Raw genomic sequence first — 22411 nt, 5'->3', positions numbered from 1 at the left:
ATGCTACATGTACATTTGTGTGCCTCGACTGTAGTGAATAGTAGACATATAATCCATCTGTAACAATTGTAAATAATTTTGAGTGTATAAATTATGTTAATTAAGAATCCATTCATTTAAAAAAAAAAAGATATTTTACAATCTATTCACTGGTATGACTGAAGCCCAGGGAGAGCAAGCCAGCAATCAACAGAACTGCGCCAAGCAACAGTGCTGCAATTGTCACTATTGTACCTGGAAATAATGCAGTATAATAATTAAACAGTTTTAACTAGTTGCTTTAAACATTAAATTATGCTGAATATCTTATAAATAATAATTGTATCATTATGGGTGCAAATATTATGATGATCTTGAAAATGCAAAACCACATTTCTGAACAATATAATGAAATTTGTTTTATTGGTCTCATGGACCATACAGATAGCACAACATGGTTGGCCCAACGTTGGTTCAATGTTGGTAATTTGCTTAATTTATAAAATTCCAGACAATACTTCCTTATCCCCCTAAAGCTCACAACCATATAGGCTACTCCCTCACTCCAACACACACACACACACACACACACACACACACACACACACACACACCAGACAGCACACCATGGTTGGCCCAACGTAGACTGCCGACGTTGGCACATGGACATTTTGTCCGTTGGGCTAACGTTGGCTAACTATTGCCAATTCCACGTTGCACCGATGGTGTACCAACGTTGTGCCAACATTTTCATACCACGTTATATAGTTGGCTCAACGTTGTGTCACCACTGGGCCAATGTAATTCAGAATAACAAAAATACAGTTGTAACATTTATTATCGAACTACATATCGATCTTGTTCATCATCTTTTTCGGATTCCGACGACGTCTCCATGGCTGCTGGCCTCGCACTTTGCCTCTCAATCTCAAGTGCTGCAATGACAAATGCAGAAGATAAAGGTGTTACACTAAAAGGATTTCAACAGTTTAGTCTTAAATATGCACCTGGAAAATTAAAGTATATATCACTAAATAAAAAGGTTGTTCGTATGTCATCAGTATACGCACATGTCACCTTGTTAAGACTATTAGTTATCAAAAAAATAGCATATACCATTTCCCTCGAGTTAAATGCAAGTACAAAGTTTGTTTTAAAGTTTATTTTGCTTAACGACACCACTAGAGCACATTGATTTATTAATCGTCGGCTATTGGATGTCAAACATTTGGTCATTTTGACATATAGTCTCAGGAAACCCACTATATTTTTCCATTAGTTGCAAGGAATATTTTATATGCACCATCCCACAGGCAGGATAGCACATACCACAGCCTTTGATATACCAGTCGTGGTGCACTGGCTGAAACGAGAAATAACCCAATGGACCCACCGACGGGGATCGATCCCAAACAGACCGCACATCAAACGAGTGCTTTACCATTGGGCGACACCCCCCCCCCCCCCCCCATGGAAGTACTTATTCATCATTCTAAAACAAAATAACCTAGTTATTACATGTTTTGCTACATACAGATGTGACATACAACTAGTCATTCTTTCATTTTATTCCATGTTGATGGACATTACTTGTTGTGTCTTTGTTCTTGATTTTTTTTTTTAATCTTATTCAGTGTTACACATTAAATATGTTTTAAAAGATATAAGGACTGGTTCTTTTTAAAATGGGTTGGGTAAGCCTGAAGATTTTTCTAAATGTGGGGAGGGAGGGATATATTTATACAGATTCTTCTACGTTCACCATTTTTAAAAATACTAAAAATGTGTAGGTAGGTAGGTAGGAGTTTCAAAAATGGCCAGACCCTCACGCCCCCCCCCCCCCCCCCCCCCCCCCCACCATGACTTTTAAAAGGAATGGCCCCAATAAAATTATAAACTGGAAATAGTCAAATATGATGGCAAAAAAACACTCCTTTTCTTATCATGCGTCATTTTGCGGCCCCCACTTCCTTCCTATTTCTAAGATGCAGTTCCGCTTCTGCCTCTTTTATGTTGCAGTTTTTGGCAGCATCATCAGAAAATAAGAAATAACAAATATTAAATACATGTTTTCAACTTTTTAGATGTAGAATTATGTCACAAGTTAACCCAAGTATAGCTTAAAAAAATTAGAAGTTGAACATTATTTGAAAGTTAAATTATTAGCAAAATTAATCATTGTAAACTTAATTTCTTACACAACCGTTTCAATATCACTTTGTAGATGCCAATAGTGTTAATATAAAAATATATTTATAATTATAAATTTTATTATCCGCAGATCAGTGACAATATCATGCTTGAGGAGCTCTAAATCACTGTCGTACACTATGCTTTTAACGTCATCAAAATATTAAATTAAACAAGTATATAACGGAAGTATCAAAAATCGCGAAACAATTTTAAAACATTAAACAGTAGGCCTAGTTGCTAATCAATTTTCCATTGACTAGAAATATCACTAATCAAGATTTTGAAAACAAAATGTTCCCTGGAATGACAAGATATTGAGATCCTTGTTCATGGAGTAAGATATGTCTGCACGTGCAGGCCGCGATTACATATATATATATATATATATATATATATATATATATAAGTATTGGATCTCAGCGCATGGACCGCCGGTGATAAGGAATGCAGCCAGAGCAACCTATCACAAATTCTAACTTGCCAAAACACCCTAAGCTTACGAGTATTTAACCCGTCTCCAGTCCCCTATCCACATCCCCAAGCAGCCCCCATCCACCCACCCCCGGCAGGCAGCGGACAACGACATAGATCGATCGTTTAAATAATTTAAAATAATAATAATTTTAAAAAAGAAAATAATAATGAGAAAGAAAGAAAGAAAGAAAGAAAAAAAGAAAGAAAAAGAAAAAACACCCCAACAACAGCAAGAAAACGCGTGTACCTTTCTTAAAAATAAAGTTTATTTACATTTTAAAGCCTTCGGGGTATATGGGGTATCGTGTTTTGGGGGTATCTTGCGGTAAATAGTCGATTATCTCCCTTAGCAATCGGCTGTCATTAAGGCTTAAAATTAATTATTTTACTTCATTTTCTACTAAATATTTGATAAAATAGTACACTTTCATTCATTTAAAAATATATTCTGGAGTCTTGGGGTATCTTGGTGGTGTCTTGGTGTGTCTTGTGGTGTTTTGGGGTAAATAGTCAGACAGACTGAAAAATATCAGGCCTCAGACCACAATTAATTTCGCTATATGTTTCTATATAGCCTTAGTGGCTATAACATTTTTATTAATATCAGAAGGCCCGTGAAGTTTTGTATGTACCTTTGCCTGCATGGGGGACACATACCGTGAAAAGGACAACCCCTGTTGTCCAGCTCTTTCTCCCAGCATATTGGTTTAAACAGACACACCCTCTAAAGCAGGCCGGAGTACACCCATTTTACACAAAAAGCACTACTTTTGCATGGGCCGGAATTACCACAAACAAGTCTTCAATGTCAACAAGTTACACATGTTTACAAACTACATGCTATCCCCTGTCACTTCAGTCAAACAGTTGCCACTTCATAGCTGTCTGCCATGAAATAATCACAGTCAAACAGCAGACTACTTGCGCGGTCAAACTTCCGCAACCAAATGGGAAGATAACTGTAATCTGAGGCCATATGATATGATGCGCTAGGCGCCATTGCGTTCAATGTATTTTAAGTTATTGTCAGTTACCAGTCAAGTAAGAAAGCACGAGGTTATTTCATTGAATAAGAAGTCAAAAGGTATCTGTTTATCGACAAAAGTACGATTTTGAATATTTTTTGTTGTTAAAATGACCCAAAAAAGAGGACGATTTTGACCAAAAAACCTAGCCCGAGTACTCTGACTGTAAGAGAGCTAGACGGACATTTGCGATTTGGACATAAATACGCTCTCATTACAGTCGGAGACCAAGCTATGTATTTTTTTGGCAGTTGCCAACAACCAAAACGTTATCAGAGATTTCCTCTCTGATACCACAACAATCCTATCATAGGCTATGTTTGACGTCAAATACATTACATCGACCATTTTCAAATTACTTGATTAAAACAAATTCAGATATTAATCACTAATACACACACTACAGAAAGAAACCCGATATCACCCACATTCAGCTAAACTTCGCAAACTCCGGAGAGCAGAATTCTAAGTTCGCCGACCTAAATCGTGACGTTGCGTCACATGATCGCTTACTGAGCCATTCCGTCTTCCAGGGGCCATCTCAAAACGACAAGTACCCAACAATCACAAAAACAAGTTTGTTTTGTGTAACGACACCACTAGAGCACATTGATTCATTAATCATCAGCTATTGGATGTCAAATATTTGGTAATTTTATCATAGTATTAGAGAGGAAACCCGCTACATTTTAACATTAGTAGCAATTGATCTTTATATAGGCCTATGCACCATCCCAGACAGGATAGCACATACCACGGCCGTTGATATGCCAGAGTGATGCACATGCAAAGCAGGCATACGAATCGTAGATGAAATACTTTTTTCACCTTGAGAAAACGTGAATGTAATATTGTTTCTGTGTGTGTGTGTACCACTCTCTGTCGCTTTGGTGATGCGTTGTCGGTCAGGGATTGATCCCTGTTGGTGGGTCCATTGCGCTATTTCTTGCTTCACCCAGTGCACCACGACTGGTATATCAAAGGCCGTGGTATGTGCTATCCTGTCTGGGATGGTGCATAGGCCTATATAAAGATCAATTGCTACTAATGTTAAAATTTAGCAGGTTTCCTCTCTAATACTATGATAAAATTACCAAATATTTGACATCCAATAGCTGATGATTAACAGGCCTCAAAATTCGGTGTTAAAAGGGCAGGCTATAATAGCCTTTAAAAATCTAGGAAATGAAGGGCATCAAGGCTAACCTAAAAGGCACAAAGGCTACGTTCATACATTTTCAAAGGGCACCAAGGCAGTCTTTTTTTTTAGGAAGTCAATTTAACCAGAAAAAAACTTGTATCTTTAATTCTGTTAAATTGGTCATTCATCAATAAATCAAAGTAGTGTAGTGGTGTCATTAAACAAAACAATATATATATTTTTTTGTGGTGTCCTTAAAGACAACTTTGGTGGAGAGAGATTATGACGTATTTGGTCTCCTTGAACAAACACTGCTGCTGTTCTATCTCATTACAGCAGGTAATGGATCAAAGTCCACTGGTTTCGGACCATCTGAGCAGATGGAGTATGACTGAAAGAAAATTATATTTGAATGGCTGGACAGTTATGTTAAAGTCTTAACATTAAAGAAATAAAATAAAATAATCTATAATAAAAGTAGATATGTTAATTTTATCTATTAGTTTGTGAAGGTATCTCCAGAGAATCACTGTAGAATACAGGTACTAAGTTTCAGAATTAACCAATCAAGATTTCTATTTCAATTTTACAATCTCATTAATTTAAAAAAACAAACAAAAAAACAAAACAAAACAACGTTTTTACAAGTTCAGACATCTTTATTATTTTGTGGAGACTACCAAGAGAATATGTGTATTACGTTTCAGAACAATACAATCAAAGCTTTAGGAAAAGGGATGAAATGTTCAGTGTTAAATTATTTGAAATACAAATAATTAAATAAATAAATGTTCAAACCAAATCATTTAGTTTTTTTAAAATTTAATCTTTATATTATTTTTGTTGTAAATTCTATATTTAACAATGATAAAAAAAAATCCACCCTAATTTCAACTTTTTCTCCAACAAACATAATTGTAATAACAAGATTAACCAAATGACCCATTTAATTATAGAATAAAAAATGTGGAGGGAAATCCCATTCTGTCATGTGACCATACCCACAAAAACGTAAATATTGTCGGAGGACACCATGGCCTATTTTCTTAAGTATGTTTTCAGCATTTATGGATTATTTTTAATGTGTGTGTGTTAAATAGAGGTTGAGGGGCGTGTGGTGGGGGGGGGGGGGGGGGCAGCAGTGATAGTTTTTATACACCCCCACCCCACTTTTTGGCACCTTCTTACACCGTGCCCTGGATCCAATCACTGGCGTTGTTAGAGACTGGACCCAGACTAGACATGCCTGGACGTTGAATGGATATGAGCATAACTAATTTGTTTGAAATTGGAATCATTAACACATGCTCTTATTAGATACCACAGTAATTGGTGACACACGAGATCGCATGACATTACGGTAACGTGTGTGGCGATTAAACAGCTTTTATTACAAACTGCTAAATACTGTAGGCCTAGAGGAAAATGTATCATATTATCGTAACTCCACTCATCTCATACATTGTAGGTTTATTTTCCAAAAACAACGTGCGATCTCAACAAAACAATCAAGGATTTCTCGATACCACATGCACAGGCTACAAGTCATCGCGTTTTTTCCGCACGCAAAGGTGAAGGTCATTTGAAGAAGACGTGGTACAATTTTCGTTGTTGGCTACCGCTTAGGCCTAGTACCCAGAATTTGTTAATATACATGGGTGTAGCCTGTAGGAAGATACCAAAAAGTGTGGTGGGTGGGCACACAGACACACGTATAAAATTAATATATAAACCATTGATGCTGCTACAAAGTACCCCCTTCCCCGTTTCCTACGCCAGTGATGTATTGTACAGGCCTATCAACAGCTGAGCATGGGTAATAATTAAATAAACGGAATATTCAAGAATAACCACAAACATTAAACAGTTCACATTTATTTCAGTGTTTCATGCAGTTAATTGGGAATAAATTAATTTTGGTGATTTTAGCATGGGTCCGTTCAATAGGCTAATTATAAACATTAAAACTATAAGTCCGTCCCACAGGGAACGCCTTTTTTATTACTTTGAAATTTACTACAAGTTATTCATTTCTAAGCCGATTGATTTGTAAATTGCACACACAATTAGTATCGTTTTGTTATTTCCAATACACGTTTACTTTTCTTGTTACTTCAAACAAAACTAAAATTAATAGCAAAAAACATTTTTTATAGAATGATGGGGCAGACTTTTTTTTTTAATAATTTCAACAGCCCCAAGTTAAACCAGCAAATGTCTGTCTAAAGTGGATTCTTTTTCGGCTATTTACGTGTTTTTTTCCGTAAATGTACGACGTTAAAACTTGAGGCAATTTACGGTGGGTTTTTTTTCCCGTAACGCTGTACGTTTCAACCGTAATTTATCATTTGTTATGTTCGATGTGCAATTATAATACATGACCAAGAAACTGTATACAAACACTACCGAGGAACATCGAATTCGTGCATGCTTAATGTTTTAAAATAAAAGTTAGGGTTATACATAATACAAGTTTTAAAAAAACAAACATACACAAAAGGGGCACCACGGCAGGTAATTAAAAGGGCACGGTTATTCATAGCCGTAAAGTAACTGGTATTTTTGAGGCATCACGGCAAAGACACAAGGCAGTACGGCAAATGAAGTTCGAAGCCTGAATTAATGAATCAATGTGCTCTAGTGGTGTCGTTACACAAAACAAACTTGTTTTTGTGATTGTTGGGCACTTGTCGTTTTGAGATGGCCCCTGGAAGACGGAATGGCTCAGTAAGCGATCATGTGACACAACGTCACGATTTAGGTCGACGAACTTAGAATTCTGCTCTCCGGAGTTTGCGAAGTTTAGCTGAATGTGGGTGCTGTCGGGTTTCTTTCTGTAGTGTGTGTATTAGTGATTAATATCTGAATTTGTTTTAATCAAGTAACTCGAAAATGGTCGATGTAAATGTATTTGACGTCAAACATAGCCTATCATAAGATTGTTGTGGTATTAGAGCGGAAATCTTTGACAACTTTTTGGTTGTTGGCAATTGCCAAAAAAATACATAGCTTGGTCTCTGACTGTAATGAGAGCGTATTTATGTCCAAATGTCCGTCAAGCTCTCTTACAGTCAGAGTACTTGCGCTACAAAAAAACATGTTTTCCGCGAAAAATTATAATTCCGTTTTCAACGGGTGATTTCCGCGGTCGCGGATTTTCGCTGGCTATGTATGAGATCGAACAAATTAAACACAGTAATATTACAAAATATTGTTTTTAAAAGAATACATAATTGTTAACAAACAACCCCCACCATATTTTTTAGATTTTTCACCAGTACAAAATGCTTTCCAAATCCTTCACATCGAACAGATTTATAAAAAATATGGCATTGAAATGAATTTTAATAGTATTTATTATGTTCTAAACATGTTTTTTTCCTAAATAATAAATGTACGGAGCAGATGCATGGCGATTTTATTCACCCATTTTATTGTCGTTCCATTTCCTCATATTCGTCAATCGGGTCACATGACTGATTTTCTCCAATTAATTAAAGTGTACTGTTTTATCAAATATTTAGTGGAAAATGAAGTAAAAGAATTAATTTTAAACCTTAATGTAGGGACCGCGGACAATTTTTAAATGTGACAAGAATGATATTGATTGTTTGTTATACTGAAGAAATACCTTTAAAAGAATTTTAAAAAAATAAAATAAAATTGGCTCTGACCCCCAAAATAAAATTTTTGTAATCAGGGTAGGTAAAAAAAAAAAAAAATTAAAACCCAAAATGTTTGGCACACTAAAATTTTTAGGAATGTATTCATTATTTTCAAATAAAATACCTTCAATACCATTAATATAATCAGTATAATCGACTAATTGGTCATTATAATACCCATCCACCCCCAAAAAGGGTTCAACATAAGAAAAGACCATTTTTGTTGCATAAACATATATCATACAACATGTGGAATGTAATAAAACTCATTTGTGCATTACAAATGCACATTAGGCCAAAAAAAAAAAAATCGTTTGTTTCCGGTCACCCGACCGACTCTATATTTTGCCACCGACCCTGAACTTTTTTTTTTCTGCTGGGGTGGGGGGAAGCGCACAGAAAAGTTGTGGTCGCGGATCGACAAAGCAGACGACAGAAGTACTCAAGTAGGATAACTCTTACACGTCAGTGTGTGTGTTAAATGGAGGTTGAGGGGTGTGTGTGCGTGTGGGGCAGCAGCGATGGTTTTTATACACCCCCACCCCACTTTTTGGCACCTTCTTACACCGTGCCCTGGACCCAATCACTGGTGGTGTTAGAAACTGGACCCAGACTAGACATGACTGGGCGTTGAATGGATATGAGCATAACTAATTTGTTTGAAATTGGAATCATTAACCAGTGTTCTACGTTGCGACCAAAATGTTGGCGTGGCGACTGACTGAATTTATTATCGTCGCCATCTGGCGACTGACTCCAAAAACGTTTAAGTATTAAATTATTTGCCATGTGCGTTCAGAGTCCTAGCAGCGAAAACAAATGAAATTTGTTGACATCATTGTGCAGTCGGAACATTTCACTGTAAATACTGTAGGCCTATAGAGGAAAATATATCGTATTATCGTAACTCCAGTCATCTCATACATTGTAGGTTTATTTTCCACTGCTTAGGCCTAGTACCCAGAATTTGTTAATATACACGGGTGTAGCCTGTAGGAAGATACCAAAAAGTGGGATGGGTGGGTACACACACGTATAAAATTAATATATAAACCATCGATGCTGCTACAAAGTACCCCCTTCCCCGCTTCCTACGCCAGTGATGTAGATAGGCCTATCAACTGCTGAGCATGGGTAATAATTAAATAAACGGAATATTTAAGAATAACCACAGACATTAAACAGTTCACATTTATTTCAGTGTTTCAGTTAATTGGGAATAAATTAATTTGGGTGATTTTAGCATGGGTCCGTTCAATAGGCTAATAAACATTTAAACTATAAGTCCGTCCCACAGGGAACGCCTTATAAGCCCGAGTACTCTGACTTTAAGAGAGCTAGACGGACATTTGAACATAAACACGCTCTCATCATTTATGTCCAAATGTCCGTCTAGCTCTCTTGCAGTCAGAGTACTCGGGCTAGGAATGCCTTTTTTATTACTATGAAATTTACTACAAGTTATTCATTTCTAAGCCAATTGATTTGTAAATTGCACACAAAATTAGTATTGTTTTGTTATTTCCAATACAAGTTGGACAAATATGTGAAGTTTTTGTGCATTCATCTACTGACTGGATAAATCTGTGAACTTTTTGTGCAAACATCTATTGACCAACTTGGACAAATTTGTGCAGTCATCCTCTGACAAAACTGGACAAAGCTGTGAAGTTTCTGTGCAGTCATCTACTGACTTTTATTGATGAAAGGAATAGTTTGAACTTTTTATGTTTTCCTGTCTTTTGAAAATGGCTTGTGAAACTTAAAACTGACATTGACAGTGAAATTGTTTTTATTTCTCTCTGGCTGCAAAGAGTAAACTAAGATTTTTCAGACAGCTTGCCTTCATGTCTTTCATCTTGAGACTGAGTTTTTCTCTGGCAAACATATTTAAGGTAGGGTAACCTTTGAACTAAAAAAAAAAAAAAAAAAAAAAAAAAAATCCTACCTACATGTACCTACCCTACTTTTTTGGGCCATGTTACCTGAAACAAACTTCTTCTTTTTTTTGGCCTTACCATCATCGTCATGGTAATCAGTAACTCCTCATTCGTTACCCGCATTATCACAGCATTCATGCAGTTGTACAGAGTGAAGAGCATCAGTCGACCATGGAAAAAGTGATATACAGGTCAATGGTCAATATGTAAGAGGACAAAATGTGTACCATTAATGTTGTATCTCTGTCAAAATGTCAACTTGTGTGTGTGTTATATGAGAGATAGAGAGAAGTGAGACAGAGAGACGAGGGGGGGGCGGAGGAAAAGGACGACAGAGCAAGAGATATAACAGATGTATGTGTTAGGTTTTTGGAAATTGAGTTTCTTCATAATTACAAAATTTTGAATAATTAGAGAATGCTTCATTGTTGGTTGTATGGCTTATTAGCTAACCTGTCTTTGATTTTTAAAAAAATAGGTTAGTGGCATTAAAATACAAAATTACGTCACCCATATGCTGTGTTATTGAGACAATTATATACACATTTAGCGCTGTCATTGTCAAAGGTGTGCAAACAGTGGTTTAATTGGTGAAACGAAAAGTTGTAGAATACATGTAGTTAGGATTTGTTAAAGTTTTTTTTTACACATTAAGTATAATGTCAAAGTTGACATTTTACCTGGGTACCACTTTAATAGATTACAGCCAGTGCTCCACAACTGGGATAACAAAGGCTGTGGTGTGTACTATTATGTCTGTGGGATGGTGCATATAAAAGATCCCTTGCTTCTAATCGAAGAGAGTAGCCCATTTAGTGGCGAAAGCGTGTTTCCTCTCGTAATATCTGTGTGGTTCTTAACCAGATGTCTGACCCCATATAACCGTCATTAAAATGTGTTGAGTGCGTCGTTAAATAAAACATTTCCTTCCTTCCACTTTAATAGTTGATATTTTGACTTGACATTTTTTCCAGTGACATTTTGTCCTACATCCGTTAATTATAAAGATGTGGTTATAGGGATTATTTTTATGTGATTCCCTAGCAACATGTGTGTCAGGGCTACAATAAATGTATTCATCATAGCAAATCATTAAAAATGGAAACAAATATCCGCCATCTTGAATTGTAGTAAACACACAAACAGGAAGATGTTGTTAACGGGCTATCACAATTATACAATAAATCAAAACATCTAAATTTTGTCATGTACTGCAAGAGTAATAAATTAAATATAATTACCTCACAAAAATAAATACATGTAATAACGACAACAACACTATTTTTTAATAATTAAATGTGGTATCGCTACTTTTTCACTTTGCCACTGAATAAAACGTAAAGTGGCAAGTAACACGAGTTCTATATTTGTTATAAAGTTTTATCAATGTATTTTATACCTGTTACAAGTACTGGTATTCTTCCAATAGTAAACAATAAATGTTTTATAGATGTTAACTAACATGTGCTTTTCAAACCTTGCTTTCGGCAATGGTGTAACGGGTGTGAGTGGGGCTACCAGTCTTCCGGTGCGGCCTTTATTTATATTGATGATATTACTAAACCATTTAACAAAAATACAATTTAATTCATGAAAATGCAGAACTCGTTATCAAATAAGTTAATAATGACATTTAAGAAATATTTCATTATTAATTAGAATAAAGCTTGCCAGATGGTGTCACAATCACACTCGGTAAGCACAAGTTGTCAGTATTGAGATGCGTCAAAAAGGTTTTTACGGTGAATAGGAAATATTTTGTAGTGAGAATTGGTAGAAACCAGCTAGTTTCGGGAAAAAATATCTGGCATATGGCTTTTTCAAACGCCTGCCAAAATCATGCACGGTGGACGCTGAGTGAATGGCAGCGTTAGGGTGGATATTTATATTGCTTGTCAGTCAAGTTATCAGTGCTGATATGTTTGAATTGCCCCTAACTGTCCGAGTGTCGTGAAGTTTTGTTTTTCATTTTATTTGTTTTATGATTTTCTTGGTTGCCAGTTGGGCAATTGTTTGACAAAGAATGGTTGCCCGCAACATATTTTGGTTGTCCCGGGCATGCGGACAACCGATTTGTGCACACAACCGATTTGTGCACCTGAGTACTTTTAGTTACATAGTATTTTTAATTTGATGATGCACAATAGCTATTTAAAGATAGCGCGTCAAAATACATACTGCGCCATAATACATACCGAGACGATACATAATAGAACTAAAAGAACTAGACGGATGCATGCATACATGTATCTTTAATTATACTATTTTTGTTTTCCAGTCTTTCATACATCATGGAAGGACAAACCGAAAACACAGACACTAATGAAGTTAGCCTTGGGGGAACAGTAAAACAAAGTCTAGCTACCCCGTCACCAGTCGAAGAAAGTCTGGCTACCCCGTCACCAGTCGAAGAAAGTCTGGCTACCCCGTCACCAGTCGAAGAAAGTCTGGCTACCCCGTCACCAGTCGAAGAAAGTCTGGCTACCCCGTCACCAGTCGAGGAAATTAACTTTAACATGTGTTATCAGGTTAGTAGGAAATGCAATCTCTGCATGACAGTTGGTTGGTAATTTTTAAAACATCTATTTCAGGATAATAACTTTTACACTTTCCTTAACATTAGAATTTTTTATTTTTTTTCAATTCTTCCTTGTCCGCCCATATTCTTGAGTGAGCATCTTGAATTAAACATTTTAATAATAAAAAAAGTAACTTCCAGTTTACATTTGAACAGCATCTGACATCACATGTATGGTCACTGACAAGCATGCAGGGCTTTTTCTCGTTCTAACCAGTGCACCACAACTGGATAAAGACTGTGGTATGTGCTTTCCTGTCTGTGGTAAAGTGCATATAACAGACCCCTTGCTGCATTAGAAAAGCTGTAGCAGGTTTCCTCTGATGACTACGAGTCAGAATTACCAAATGTTTGACATCCAATAGCCGATGATTAATTAATCATTAATTAAGCGAGAAGAAACCTGCTACAATTTTCCATTAGTAGCAAGGGATCTTTTATATGCACTATCCCACAGACAGGATAGCACATACCACAGCCTTCGATATACCAGTTGTGGTGCACTGGCTGGAACAAGAAAAGCCCTAAGGGCCCATCGACAGGGATCGATCATGTGTCAACCGTGCATCAATCGAGCGCTTTACCCCTATAGCTGGAAAGGAGTTGCATGCAGTTCTATGATGTACATTGTAGTATACATGTACAAACTAATACATGTAGACAAATGCATGTATTATTTTTTTTAATTTCATTATTTCCCTCCCAGTCCAACACCCTTTATCTTTTCGTAATAGTTTATATTTTGTAGGCCTGAAAATTGGTACAGATTCTTTAGATTCAAATATATATCATGTATTTTATTTTTTGATTTCTTCATAATTAAAATTAAAGGTCAACATTGAATATTTCAAAGTCTGTTTTATCCTTGAGATTTGATTGATACCAGGTAAAAAAGTAAACTTGAAAATTTAACTGAAAATTAGTTTGTTTTCTCTTGAAGTTTTGATTCCCCACACCTGAAACTTGGTAGGCTATGATTCTCTAGGGTAGTCTTTTTAAAACTAACAGAAAGAACTAAATGTTTACATTAATAATAAACAATAGCTAATTACATAGCAGATCTATCCAGACTACATTTGTTTTTCAGAATCCCATCTGAATGTTGGATGACATATATCAAGGACACTGAACAGGACATAACTGAGGAAAATGGATGTGAGAGAATCCAATCTAACAGTTGGAAATAAATATATACAACATGTATATTATTTATAAAATATTTGTTTGCATATACTGTTCAGATATATTAGTGAAAAAAAGAAAGAAAGAAATGTTTTATTTAACGACGCACTCAACACATTTTATTTACGGTTATATGGCATCAGACATATGGTTAAGGACCACATAGATTTTGAGAGGAAACCCGCTGTCGCCACTACATGGGCTACTCTTCCGATTAGCAGCAAGGGATTTTTTATTTGCACTTCCCACAGGCAGGATAGTACAAACCATGGCCTTTGTTGAACCAGTTATGGATCACTGGTCTGTGCAAGTGGTTTACACCTACCCATTAAGCTTTGCGGAGCACTCACTCAGGGTTTGGAGTCGGTATCTGGATTAAAAATCTCATGCCTCGACTGGGATCGAACCCAGTACCTACCAGCCTGTAGACCGATGGCCTACCACAACGCCGGTAGATATATTAGTGAGTCAGAATGAAACATCACTTTGTTTGTTAAGACTATTGTGCTTCAATTTTTATGTTTTGTGGACAGCTACATGTAGTTTACAGATAGGGTGTGTAAGCGGTGGCATTAATACAGCAATTGCCCGAGAATATTGAAATGTGGCCGCCAAGGACAGATTGCTGCCTATTTTCATTTGTTTAATGATTAGTTCATCACTGACTACTGGATGTAAAAAATTAAATTGATAATTAATTCTGACCCATAGTCTTCAGAGGAAGCTCTCTACATGTTTCAAAAGCAGCAAGTCATCTTTTATATGATCTTTCCTTGGACAGGACAGAACATACCACTGCCTTTGATAGATATTCACTTATACAGCAGTATCTCTCAAATATCGGTGAATCACTTGTATTTCACTAATTATACTTCACTTATACAGTGTTTTTTGTAAAATATCGGTGAATCACTTATATTTCACTTATACAGTAATGTTATGTAAATATCGGTGAATCACTTATACTTCACTTATATTTCACCTATACTTCACTTATACAGCAGTTTTTGTTAAATATTAGTGAATCGCTTATACTTGACTTATATTTCACCTATACTTCACTTATACAGCAGTTTCTGTTAAGTATTAGTGAATCGATTATACTTCACTTATATTTCACCTATACTTCAATTACACAACAGTTTCTGTTAAATATTAGTGAATCGCTTATACTACACTTATATTTCACCTATACTTCACTTATACAGCAGTTTCTGTTAAATATTAGTGAATTGCTTATACTTCACTTATATTTCACCTATACTTCACTTATACAGCAGTTTCTGTTAAATATTGGTGAATCACTTATACCTCACTTATATTTCACTTATACAGCAGTTTCTGTTACACTTATACTTCACTTATAAGTCACTTATATATATCTAACACTTCTGTTAAATATAAGCGAATGACTTACACTTCACTTATATATATATAGTTAACACTTCACCTATATGTCACATATACTTTGTATAAGTGATACCTCATTTGCATACAAAATCCTAATCATTTACTTATAAGTCACTTATACTTGAAAAGTATTAACGATTTATACTTCACTTATAAGTGAAAAATATAAGTCATTTCGGTAAGGGGGCCCCAGACTAAGGACTTCCTTTGTTAAAAAAAATGTAATAATTATAAAATTAGTTCATTTTTTTATTTATCACGTAATTTAGCTTCTGTGTTGAGCGGCCCCTGAACCTGAAGTGCGTTAGCACGAAGCCATTCATACATAAGTGTGTAAAATGGTTTTGGTGTTTTATCATCACATGAATGTCAAAAATATAACGTTCAATTCTTATAATTTCAAATGCATTAATATTGCCATTATACAAAACTACATGTATATTTTTCAAAATCCAATCGAACTCTATTCCACAATGATTTACCACTGTATCAATACACAAATAAGGAAATTCCCTTGGAAAGTTGCATTCGTTTTTTTCTGTCAAATCTCCGATTCATTATAATGATTTACATACGGTTTTATACATTTTAATTTCCTGAATCAAATGTGGATAAATAGTTATAAAATTTAAAATAACTGAGCTTAACTGATAATGCAAACAGTTTTTTTTCAAAAATATCAAATGATAATTAAGAATTGAACGATCTATATACTTCAATGGAAAATGTGCTGTAAAGCGGTTAGAGTAAGAATTTTGAACTAAGCGTCAAATTATTTAGAAGATTTATCAATTACTATATTAAAATTGCAGTTGTCAAAAGTTGAATTTGTGAAAAGTGAATGTGAAGACTGACTTGAACGGGATAAAGTGGTTTCAGTGTTACTGTGTGTGGATTTCAGAGGAAGTTTGTGATATTCTCGGAAAGGACATCACGTAATTGTGCACGAAGGCGTATGTGTTTTCGTGCGTGTAAGTTGTCGATTTGGTGTTTTTGTCAAATGTGACAGAGCTGCGCTCATGTCTCTCTGTTGATTTGTTGAGCATTTTCTGCTATATAACTTCTAATAGAAGCTTAGTTTTTGTGGCCTGTCATATACATTATGTGTCTCAGTTCAAAACCGGAGTCGTTTAAAGCAATGCAGACGATATTGGTTTAAAAATAGAAATGATGGAATCCTCGGGGATTATGTTAACATAATTATTAAAAAGTAGTTCCGGTAATAACATTCTGTTTTTATTTGTTTACCGAAAAAGTGCAGTTTTGACATTCATGGAAGAATGAACATTGTTTTTTTAGATCACATGATAGCATTTTAACCAATCCAGACGCCTATTATTATTAGAAAACAGTAATTATAAAATGGAATTATATATGTATAAACATGCAAAAAATATGTAATATATCATTTTAATAAAATACATGTAGCCATGAGATTAAAAATATATATCCTGGCGTCACGTGTTTTCGATCGTTTAAGCGAAATATATGAATAAAATATAAATAAAAAATTGTAAGTATTTAATAATTTACCTACCTGTTGCCACAATAGTTTACCACATAAAACACCAGTAATCCGCAATGAATTCCATAATATCCTTGGAGAAAACGTCTTGCTTTGTCGTAAAGGAATTTCCTCTGTATTTTAATAACGTCACATGTTTTCGATCGTTTCGTTGGTCGGCTATTTTCTCGGTCGCTGTTGCGTTGTATGGAGCACTATTGATGTCATATTTTACACTTAATTCCACGTTATATAACTGATTTAAAAATGTTTGTAACTTTCAATCAATGTTACTTAACTTTCAGAATAAAGAAAAATTTAGGCTAAACGTTTAACATATTTTACATAATTTTTTTCAGGTTTTTTTTACTCCAGTGATTATTACTCTTCCATTCCATTATGGCAAGGACACCAAAATTCGGAATGTCTCCGTACAACCCTAACTGGAGTGCAAAATTTTAAATGTACCCAATGCTGACATGCCGGATAGGTGCATTGTGCCCACGAAACGAAGCAAAGTGAAACACAGTGTTTGTATTCGTCTGGTTGGCTCTTCTTGCACTTGCAGCAAAGATCGCTAGGGTCGTCAGATTCCTCCGATGTATCGTCTTCATCTTCAAGCTGCTGTTTTGTGTTAGCACTGGGTGGGAAAAGAATTCCTGACGTACTTGGTTTTGGTGAATCTTCAGTTTTCTTTGATTTTGTACATTTTCTTTTCTGCAATCCTTCCTTGTTTTGTTTGTTCTTTTGATGTTCCCTGATATCTTCCAAAACCAAATCTTCCGTGATGGCTTTACCACTGACCACAGCACTGAGTACTTTCCTCTTCTTAGTAGGTTTTGGTTTTCTTGTGATCACTTCTTCTGCAGTTGTGAAAAACGTCTTGCATTTTGATGAATTGTCTTCACAGTTGACAGTTGCCCTGGTTTGTGATTCATTTTCTGACTCCATGTTGTTGCTTAAAACAGCTGAAGGCAGGAATGTTGAAGGCTGTATAACGTCTCTATGAAATGGATAAATCCCGGTCTTTCTGAACGATGACTGCAGGTTGGCGGGTGTGAGTGCTGCACAGTAAGCTTTGCAGACAGTCTCACAAAGGGAATGTCTGTCAATACCCGATGTTGCATGTTCGCGTATGTAGGTATGTCTCATGCCATTGTAAATGCGTTCGAACGGGCCGAAACATCCCACATCCATTGGCTGAAGAACATGCGATGTGTGAGCAGGTAATACAAATAATATTATGTGCCTCTCTCGTGCCCACTGGATCAGGGAAACATTTATGTGTGACGTGTGACCATCATAAAGAATTAAGACCGGCTTGTCAGAAGATGCTGCTGGAACATACTTTGAAAAATGTTCTTTAAGATACTTTTGAAAAATACCAGTATTCGACCAACCCGTTTCACTAACGGTTCCTGCAGTGCCTGCCGTACAACCTGCTAACAATTCCTCCCGCATGCGCTTTCCCTTGAAAACAAAATACGGTGGTATGGCAACACCAAGGGCATTTCCACACCCAATAACCGTAGTAGTGTTGGACCTGCTCGTTGTTACAGCAACTGGGACATTGGAACGTGATGCAACAATAGATGGGGGTTTGTGATTTTCTACGATGCCTTTTTCATCAATGTTGTAGATGGACTCTGGACTGTTTCGTAAATCATACTTGTCTAAAATCTGTTCCAGGCTATCAAAGTATTTGTTGATGGTATCTTTTGATGTTGCTTTGGCACGCATGATTTCAAGTGATCGTGGTTTTTGAACTCTAAGCTCGGGCCATCGCTTCATAAACCCATAAAACCATCGCAGGGAAAATGGTTTTTCACCCGTTTCTCTTTTGCCAAGATGAACAGCAAGGTCTGTGGCAATATTAAGTACTTCAGTGCGGGTATACCCAAAGCCCACAGATGACATAAACTCAACATGTGTCACTAAAGTTTGCTCCTCTTCTTGAGACAACAAAGGGTCTGGTCCTGACTTAACACAATCGATGTCCGTTTTTCGTGCAAGGTGGAGTATGGCACTGAACAAATCCTAGCTGCTTTTTTAATCGGCATTCCCTGAGTTTTAACCGCCTCATATGCATTTTCTAAAGACTGGTGATTGTATTGTCTGTAATTTACATTTGGTCGGTTGATCACGGCCTTTAAAAAAAAAAAAAAAAAAAAAAAAAAAAATCAAACTCCTAAATCAACGGTACATAATTTTAAAAGGAATATCTTCTTTTTTTTTAAATTAAATATAAAATTTATTTATAATTATATAAAATACATACATAATTTATTGAATATCAATTCTAAATTTGCCCATAACTGTGGCAAATTTTAGCTTATGGGAAAAACCCTTAATTAAAATATGTCCAAAACAAGGTAACGTCAAAAACAACATAAGATTTGCCCCAAATTGTCTTCCATATATTTTTATGGTTGCATGAGTATCACGTGGTGTATCACGTGACTTTTGACGGATGTGACGTCAGTGTAGCAGCCGACAAGTTTACAACATTTTTTGACAACTAGATATTGCTCCGTAAAGCATTTTCTTCATACCAAATATGTACATTAGTGAAAACTGATAAAATATACTATGGTTGTTGATATTTGAGTTAAAACTTACCATTGGAAACTTGACACGCAGCATTTTTCTCTCGGAACAAAAGCAGTGACTTCCGTGTTCGTTTTCGTTCTTGTGGTGACGTCAATGCTCGCGCATTCTCGCACTATTGCAATTACAAATGAGCGATCAGAAACGCGTGTCGATCGAAAACGTGTGACGGTACGATATATACCAGCACAGTTTTTCGTGTCATGTGTAATTTAAAGTTACAGTGTCTGGTTACCATATAATAATATCATGCACAAATATGAAATACAAGTTCAGCTGCACTTTTAAAAAATGTGTGTGTGTTCGCTATGAACGGAGAACGTCAAAAGTATACGCTCGATTCGTCGCCTGTGCAACCATTGCCCGGCAAACCACAAATGACAGTCTGTTGTCAATTTCAGTTAACAGGTGCGTTTGCGGATTTGAAATTGTAGGGTTCGTCTCAAAAAATGAAATGTAAATTCTTATGCTGTACAAAGAACGTTCGGTTGAGGATACGTACTATTCTTTCGTTAAAATCCATTTTGATCTTGACAACGTACTATTTAAGAATTAACATTTTATAAAGTGTTAGTAGAACTTTCAAAGTTTAGTTTGTATAACACATTGATCATGTATATATTTTTAATACAATATACTAAAGTAGAAATTGACCGTTTTCACTTTTTAATTTTACGTGTGGTAAAATCGACAAATTCAAATAAATATTATTTCGTTTGGAAAGGGTAAAGTTAGTTTGTTTTGTTTAACGACATCAGTGTTAGAGCATATTGATTTAATAATCATCTGCTTTTGGATGTCAAACGTTTGGTAATTTTGACATATAATCTAAGAGAGGAAACGGGCGCATGTGCAGGGGGGAGGGTATTGGGGGTCGAAACCCTTTCCTGACCAAGATAAAAAAAAAGTTGAAATATATTTTCTGGGGGAACATGGCCCCATATAAACTTTGCTCAATGCAGTCTATAACCCCCAACCCCACTGAAACCCGCTTCATTTTTAAAATATTTTTTTAGTATTTTTTTTTTTTTTAGCAAGGGATCATTTATATGTACCATCCCACAGACAGGATATCACATACCATGGCCTTTTATATACCAGTCACTGGCTGGAAAAATCCCGCCAATGGGAATCGATCCTAGACCGACAGCGCATTTAAAAAAAACCCCACATTTTTAGGTCTTAAGTAATGAATAGAAATAACATATAGTCTTCATAAATGTTACGTATATCGAACATACCGTCGGCGCTCCGACGAAGGGGCGAATATTCAAAATTTTGAAAATTGACATAAAAGCATTTTTCATATTGTTGGGCCAATAGACGTTTATTCTAAAAACAACAATTTGATATTTTACTTCTTTAATTAGTTAATTAATTAATTAAATTTAGACAATGAGGCAAATCGCTGGATAAAGCCCGTAACGTTATCTGACGAACAGCCGAATTTACATTCGCCCGTTTGTCAGAGAAGTGACGCGATTAACTAGTGCATTGTATTCTCGCACGAAAGGGCGAATATACATGTTTTAATGCAAAAGACAACTTGATGAATGCATTTATAAATACGTGCTCTATTTATCACTCTTATATTCATGTAAATTTCAAATTGATCACTGCCAACATTAAGAATAACCCACAACTACTATATGTCTAGTGTTGATTAGCTCCAATAATTAATTCTGTTCCATTCATGATGAAATTATTATTATATACTGTTAAAAATAATTAGGAGTATTCATATATAACATTAAATAATGGATATTGTTCATTATATCTTTTAATAGGAATTATTGCAGGCTATTAGACAATGCATTAGCGTGAAATTTTATTGTCTGGGTAGTTTGACATGGAGAGATGAAACACAAATTGTTGCCAAATTTGATGTTTTTGGTTCAGGGGTTAGTAACTAGTTGAATTCTCACAATTCGCCAAACATGCACGGATCCGGTGAGACATTCTCCTTATTAAGCGTCCAATCTGATGATGGGGTATTCTGATCCATTCGTCTTAGAGCGCTACACCCAACTCGGCCAAAGTAGTCGCCTGACATTCCAGTTGTCACCCCATGATGTCCCAAACTTGTTCAATGGGTGAAAGGTCGGGAGCTGGCCAAGGAAGAGTGTGGATGGTTTGCTGTTGCACGAATGCCGTCACTAGTGTACTACGATATGCACGGACATTGTTGTCTCAATAAACGAATTGTCGGTCAGCGTGATGCGCGAAAGGTGCACATATTGGTCGATAGTACTGGCCTGTGAACCTCCATTGGACAATGTGAAGTTGCATTCTGGCACCACGGGTATAACTGCCCCTCCAAAATAGTCATGAGCTTGGATGTTAACCTCGACGTACTGTTCAATGGGACGTCGCCAAATCCGGTCACGCTGATTATGTACATCTAGAGAGTACCCCTCAATTCCTTTGAAAACATCACTCTGGCCCAGCGACGTGCCAACCATTGTCTACGTCGTTCACAACATTGGCGTGGCGTCTGGCAGCAATGTGTCACACCGTCAAATTGGTCGTGAAGTGAGGCCGACGTTGGAGTTGATACATATGTCATCTGTTTCGAATCGTCTGATCCCAAACTGTCACTTCAGCTGTAACACGAAGGTGGTAGACTATCTGAGATGTAGATTGGCTCCGATTCCTCAAAGTGTAGGTTCTGATCAGGCGATCTTGAACTGGAGTTGTGGCCCTAGGCAGGCCT

General features: G+C 36.1%; 1 protein-coding gene across 3 annotated transcripts; it reads right to left on the bottom strand.

The window, feature by feature from the left end:
- Positions 1 to 799: 799 nt before the first annotated feature.
- On the bottom strand, positions 800 to 19870 carry LOC121376969. 3 transcript variants are annotated; one of them, XM_041504781.1, is made up of 3 exons: positions 19711 to 19870; positions 17125 to 19238; positions 800 to 914 (listed from the first exon to the last, which is right to left on the bottom strand). In XM_041504781.1, exon 2 carries the CDS (start codon positions 19006 to 19008, stop codon positions 17473 to 17475), a length of 1536 nt encoding a protein of 511 aa, XP_041360715.1. In that variant the 5' UTR covers positions 19009 to 19238; positions 19711 to 19870; the 3' UTR covers positions 800 to 914; positions 17125 to 17472. The 3 variants fall into 3 exon arrangements, 1 of the variants encoding a protein (XP_041360715.1); XR_005958562.1 differs by lacking the exons at positions 17125 to 19238; positions 19711 to 19870 and adding an exon at positions 10463 to 11150; XR_005958563.1 differs by lacking the exons at positions 17125 to 19238; positions 19711 to 19870 and adding an exon at positions 3279 to 3340.
- Positions 19871 to 22411: the final 2541 nt, after the last annotated feature.

Source organism: Gigantopelta aegis, chromosome 7, assembly GCF_016097555.1.
Source record: "Gigantopelta aegis isolate Gae_Host chromosome 7, Gae_host_genome, whole genome shotgun sequence".
Classification (NCBI taxonomy): Eukaryota; Metazoa; Mollusca; class Gastropoda; order Neomphalida; family Peltospiridae; genus Gigantopelta; species Gigantopelta aegis.
The sequence above is the reverse complement of the archived record's forward strand: the minus strand, read 5'-3'. Positions and strand labels throughout refer to the sequence as shown.

What these genes read in the sequence shown, in the direction of transcription:
- LOC121376969 (XM_041504781.1), bottom strand. Translation starts at nt 19,008, where the DNA reads ATGTCATCTGTGGGCTTTGGGTATACCCGCACTGAAGTACTTAATATT.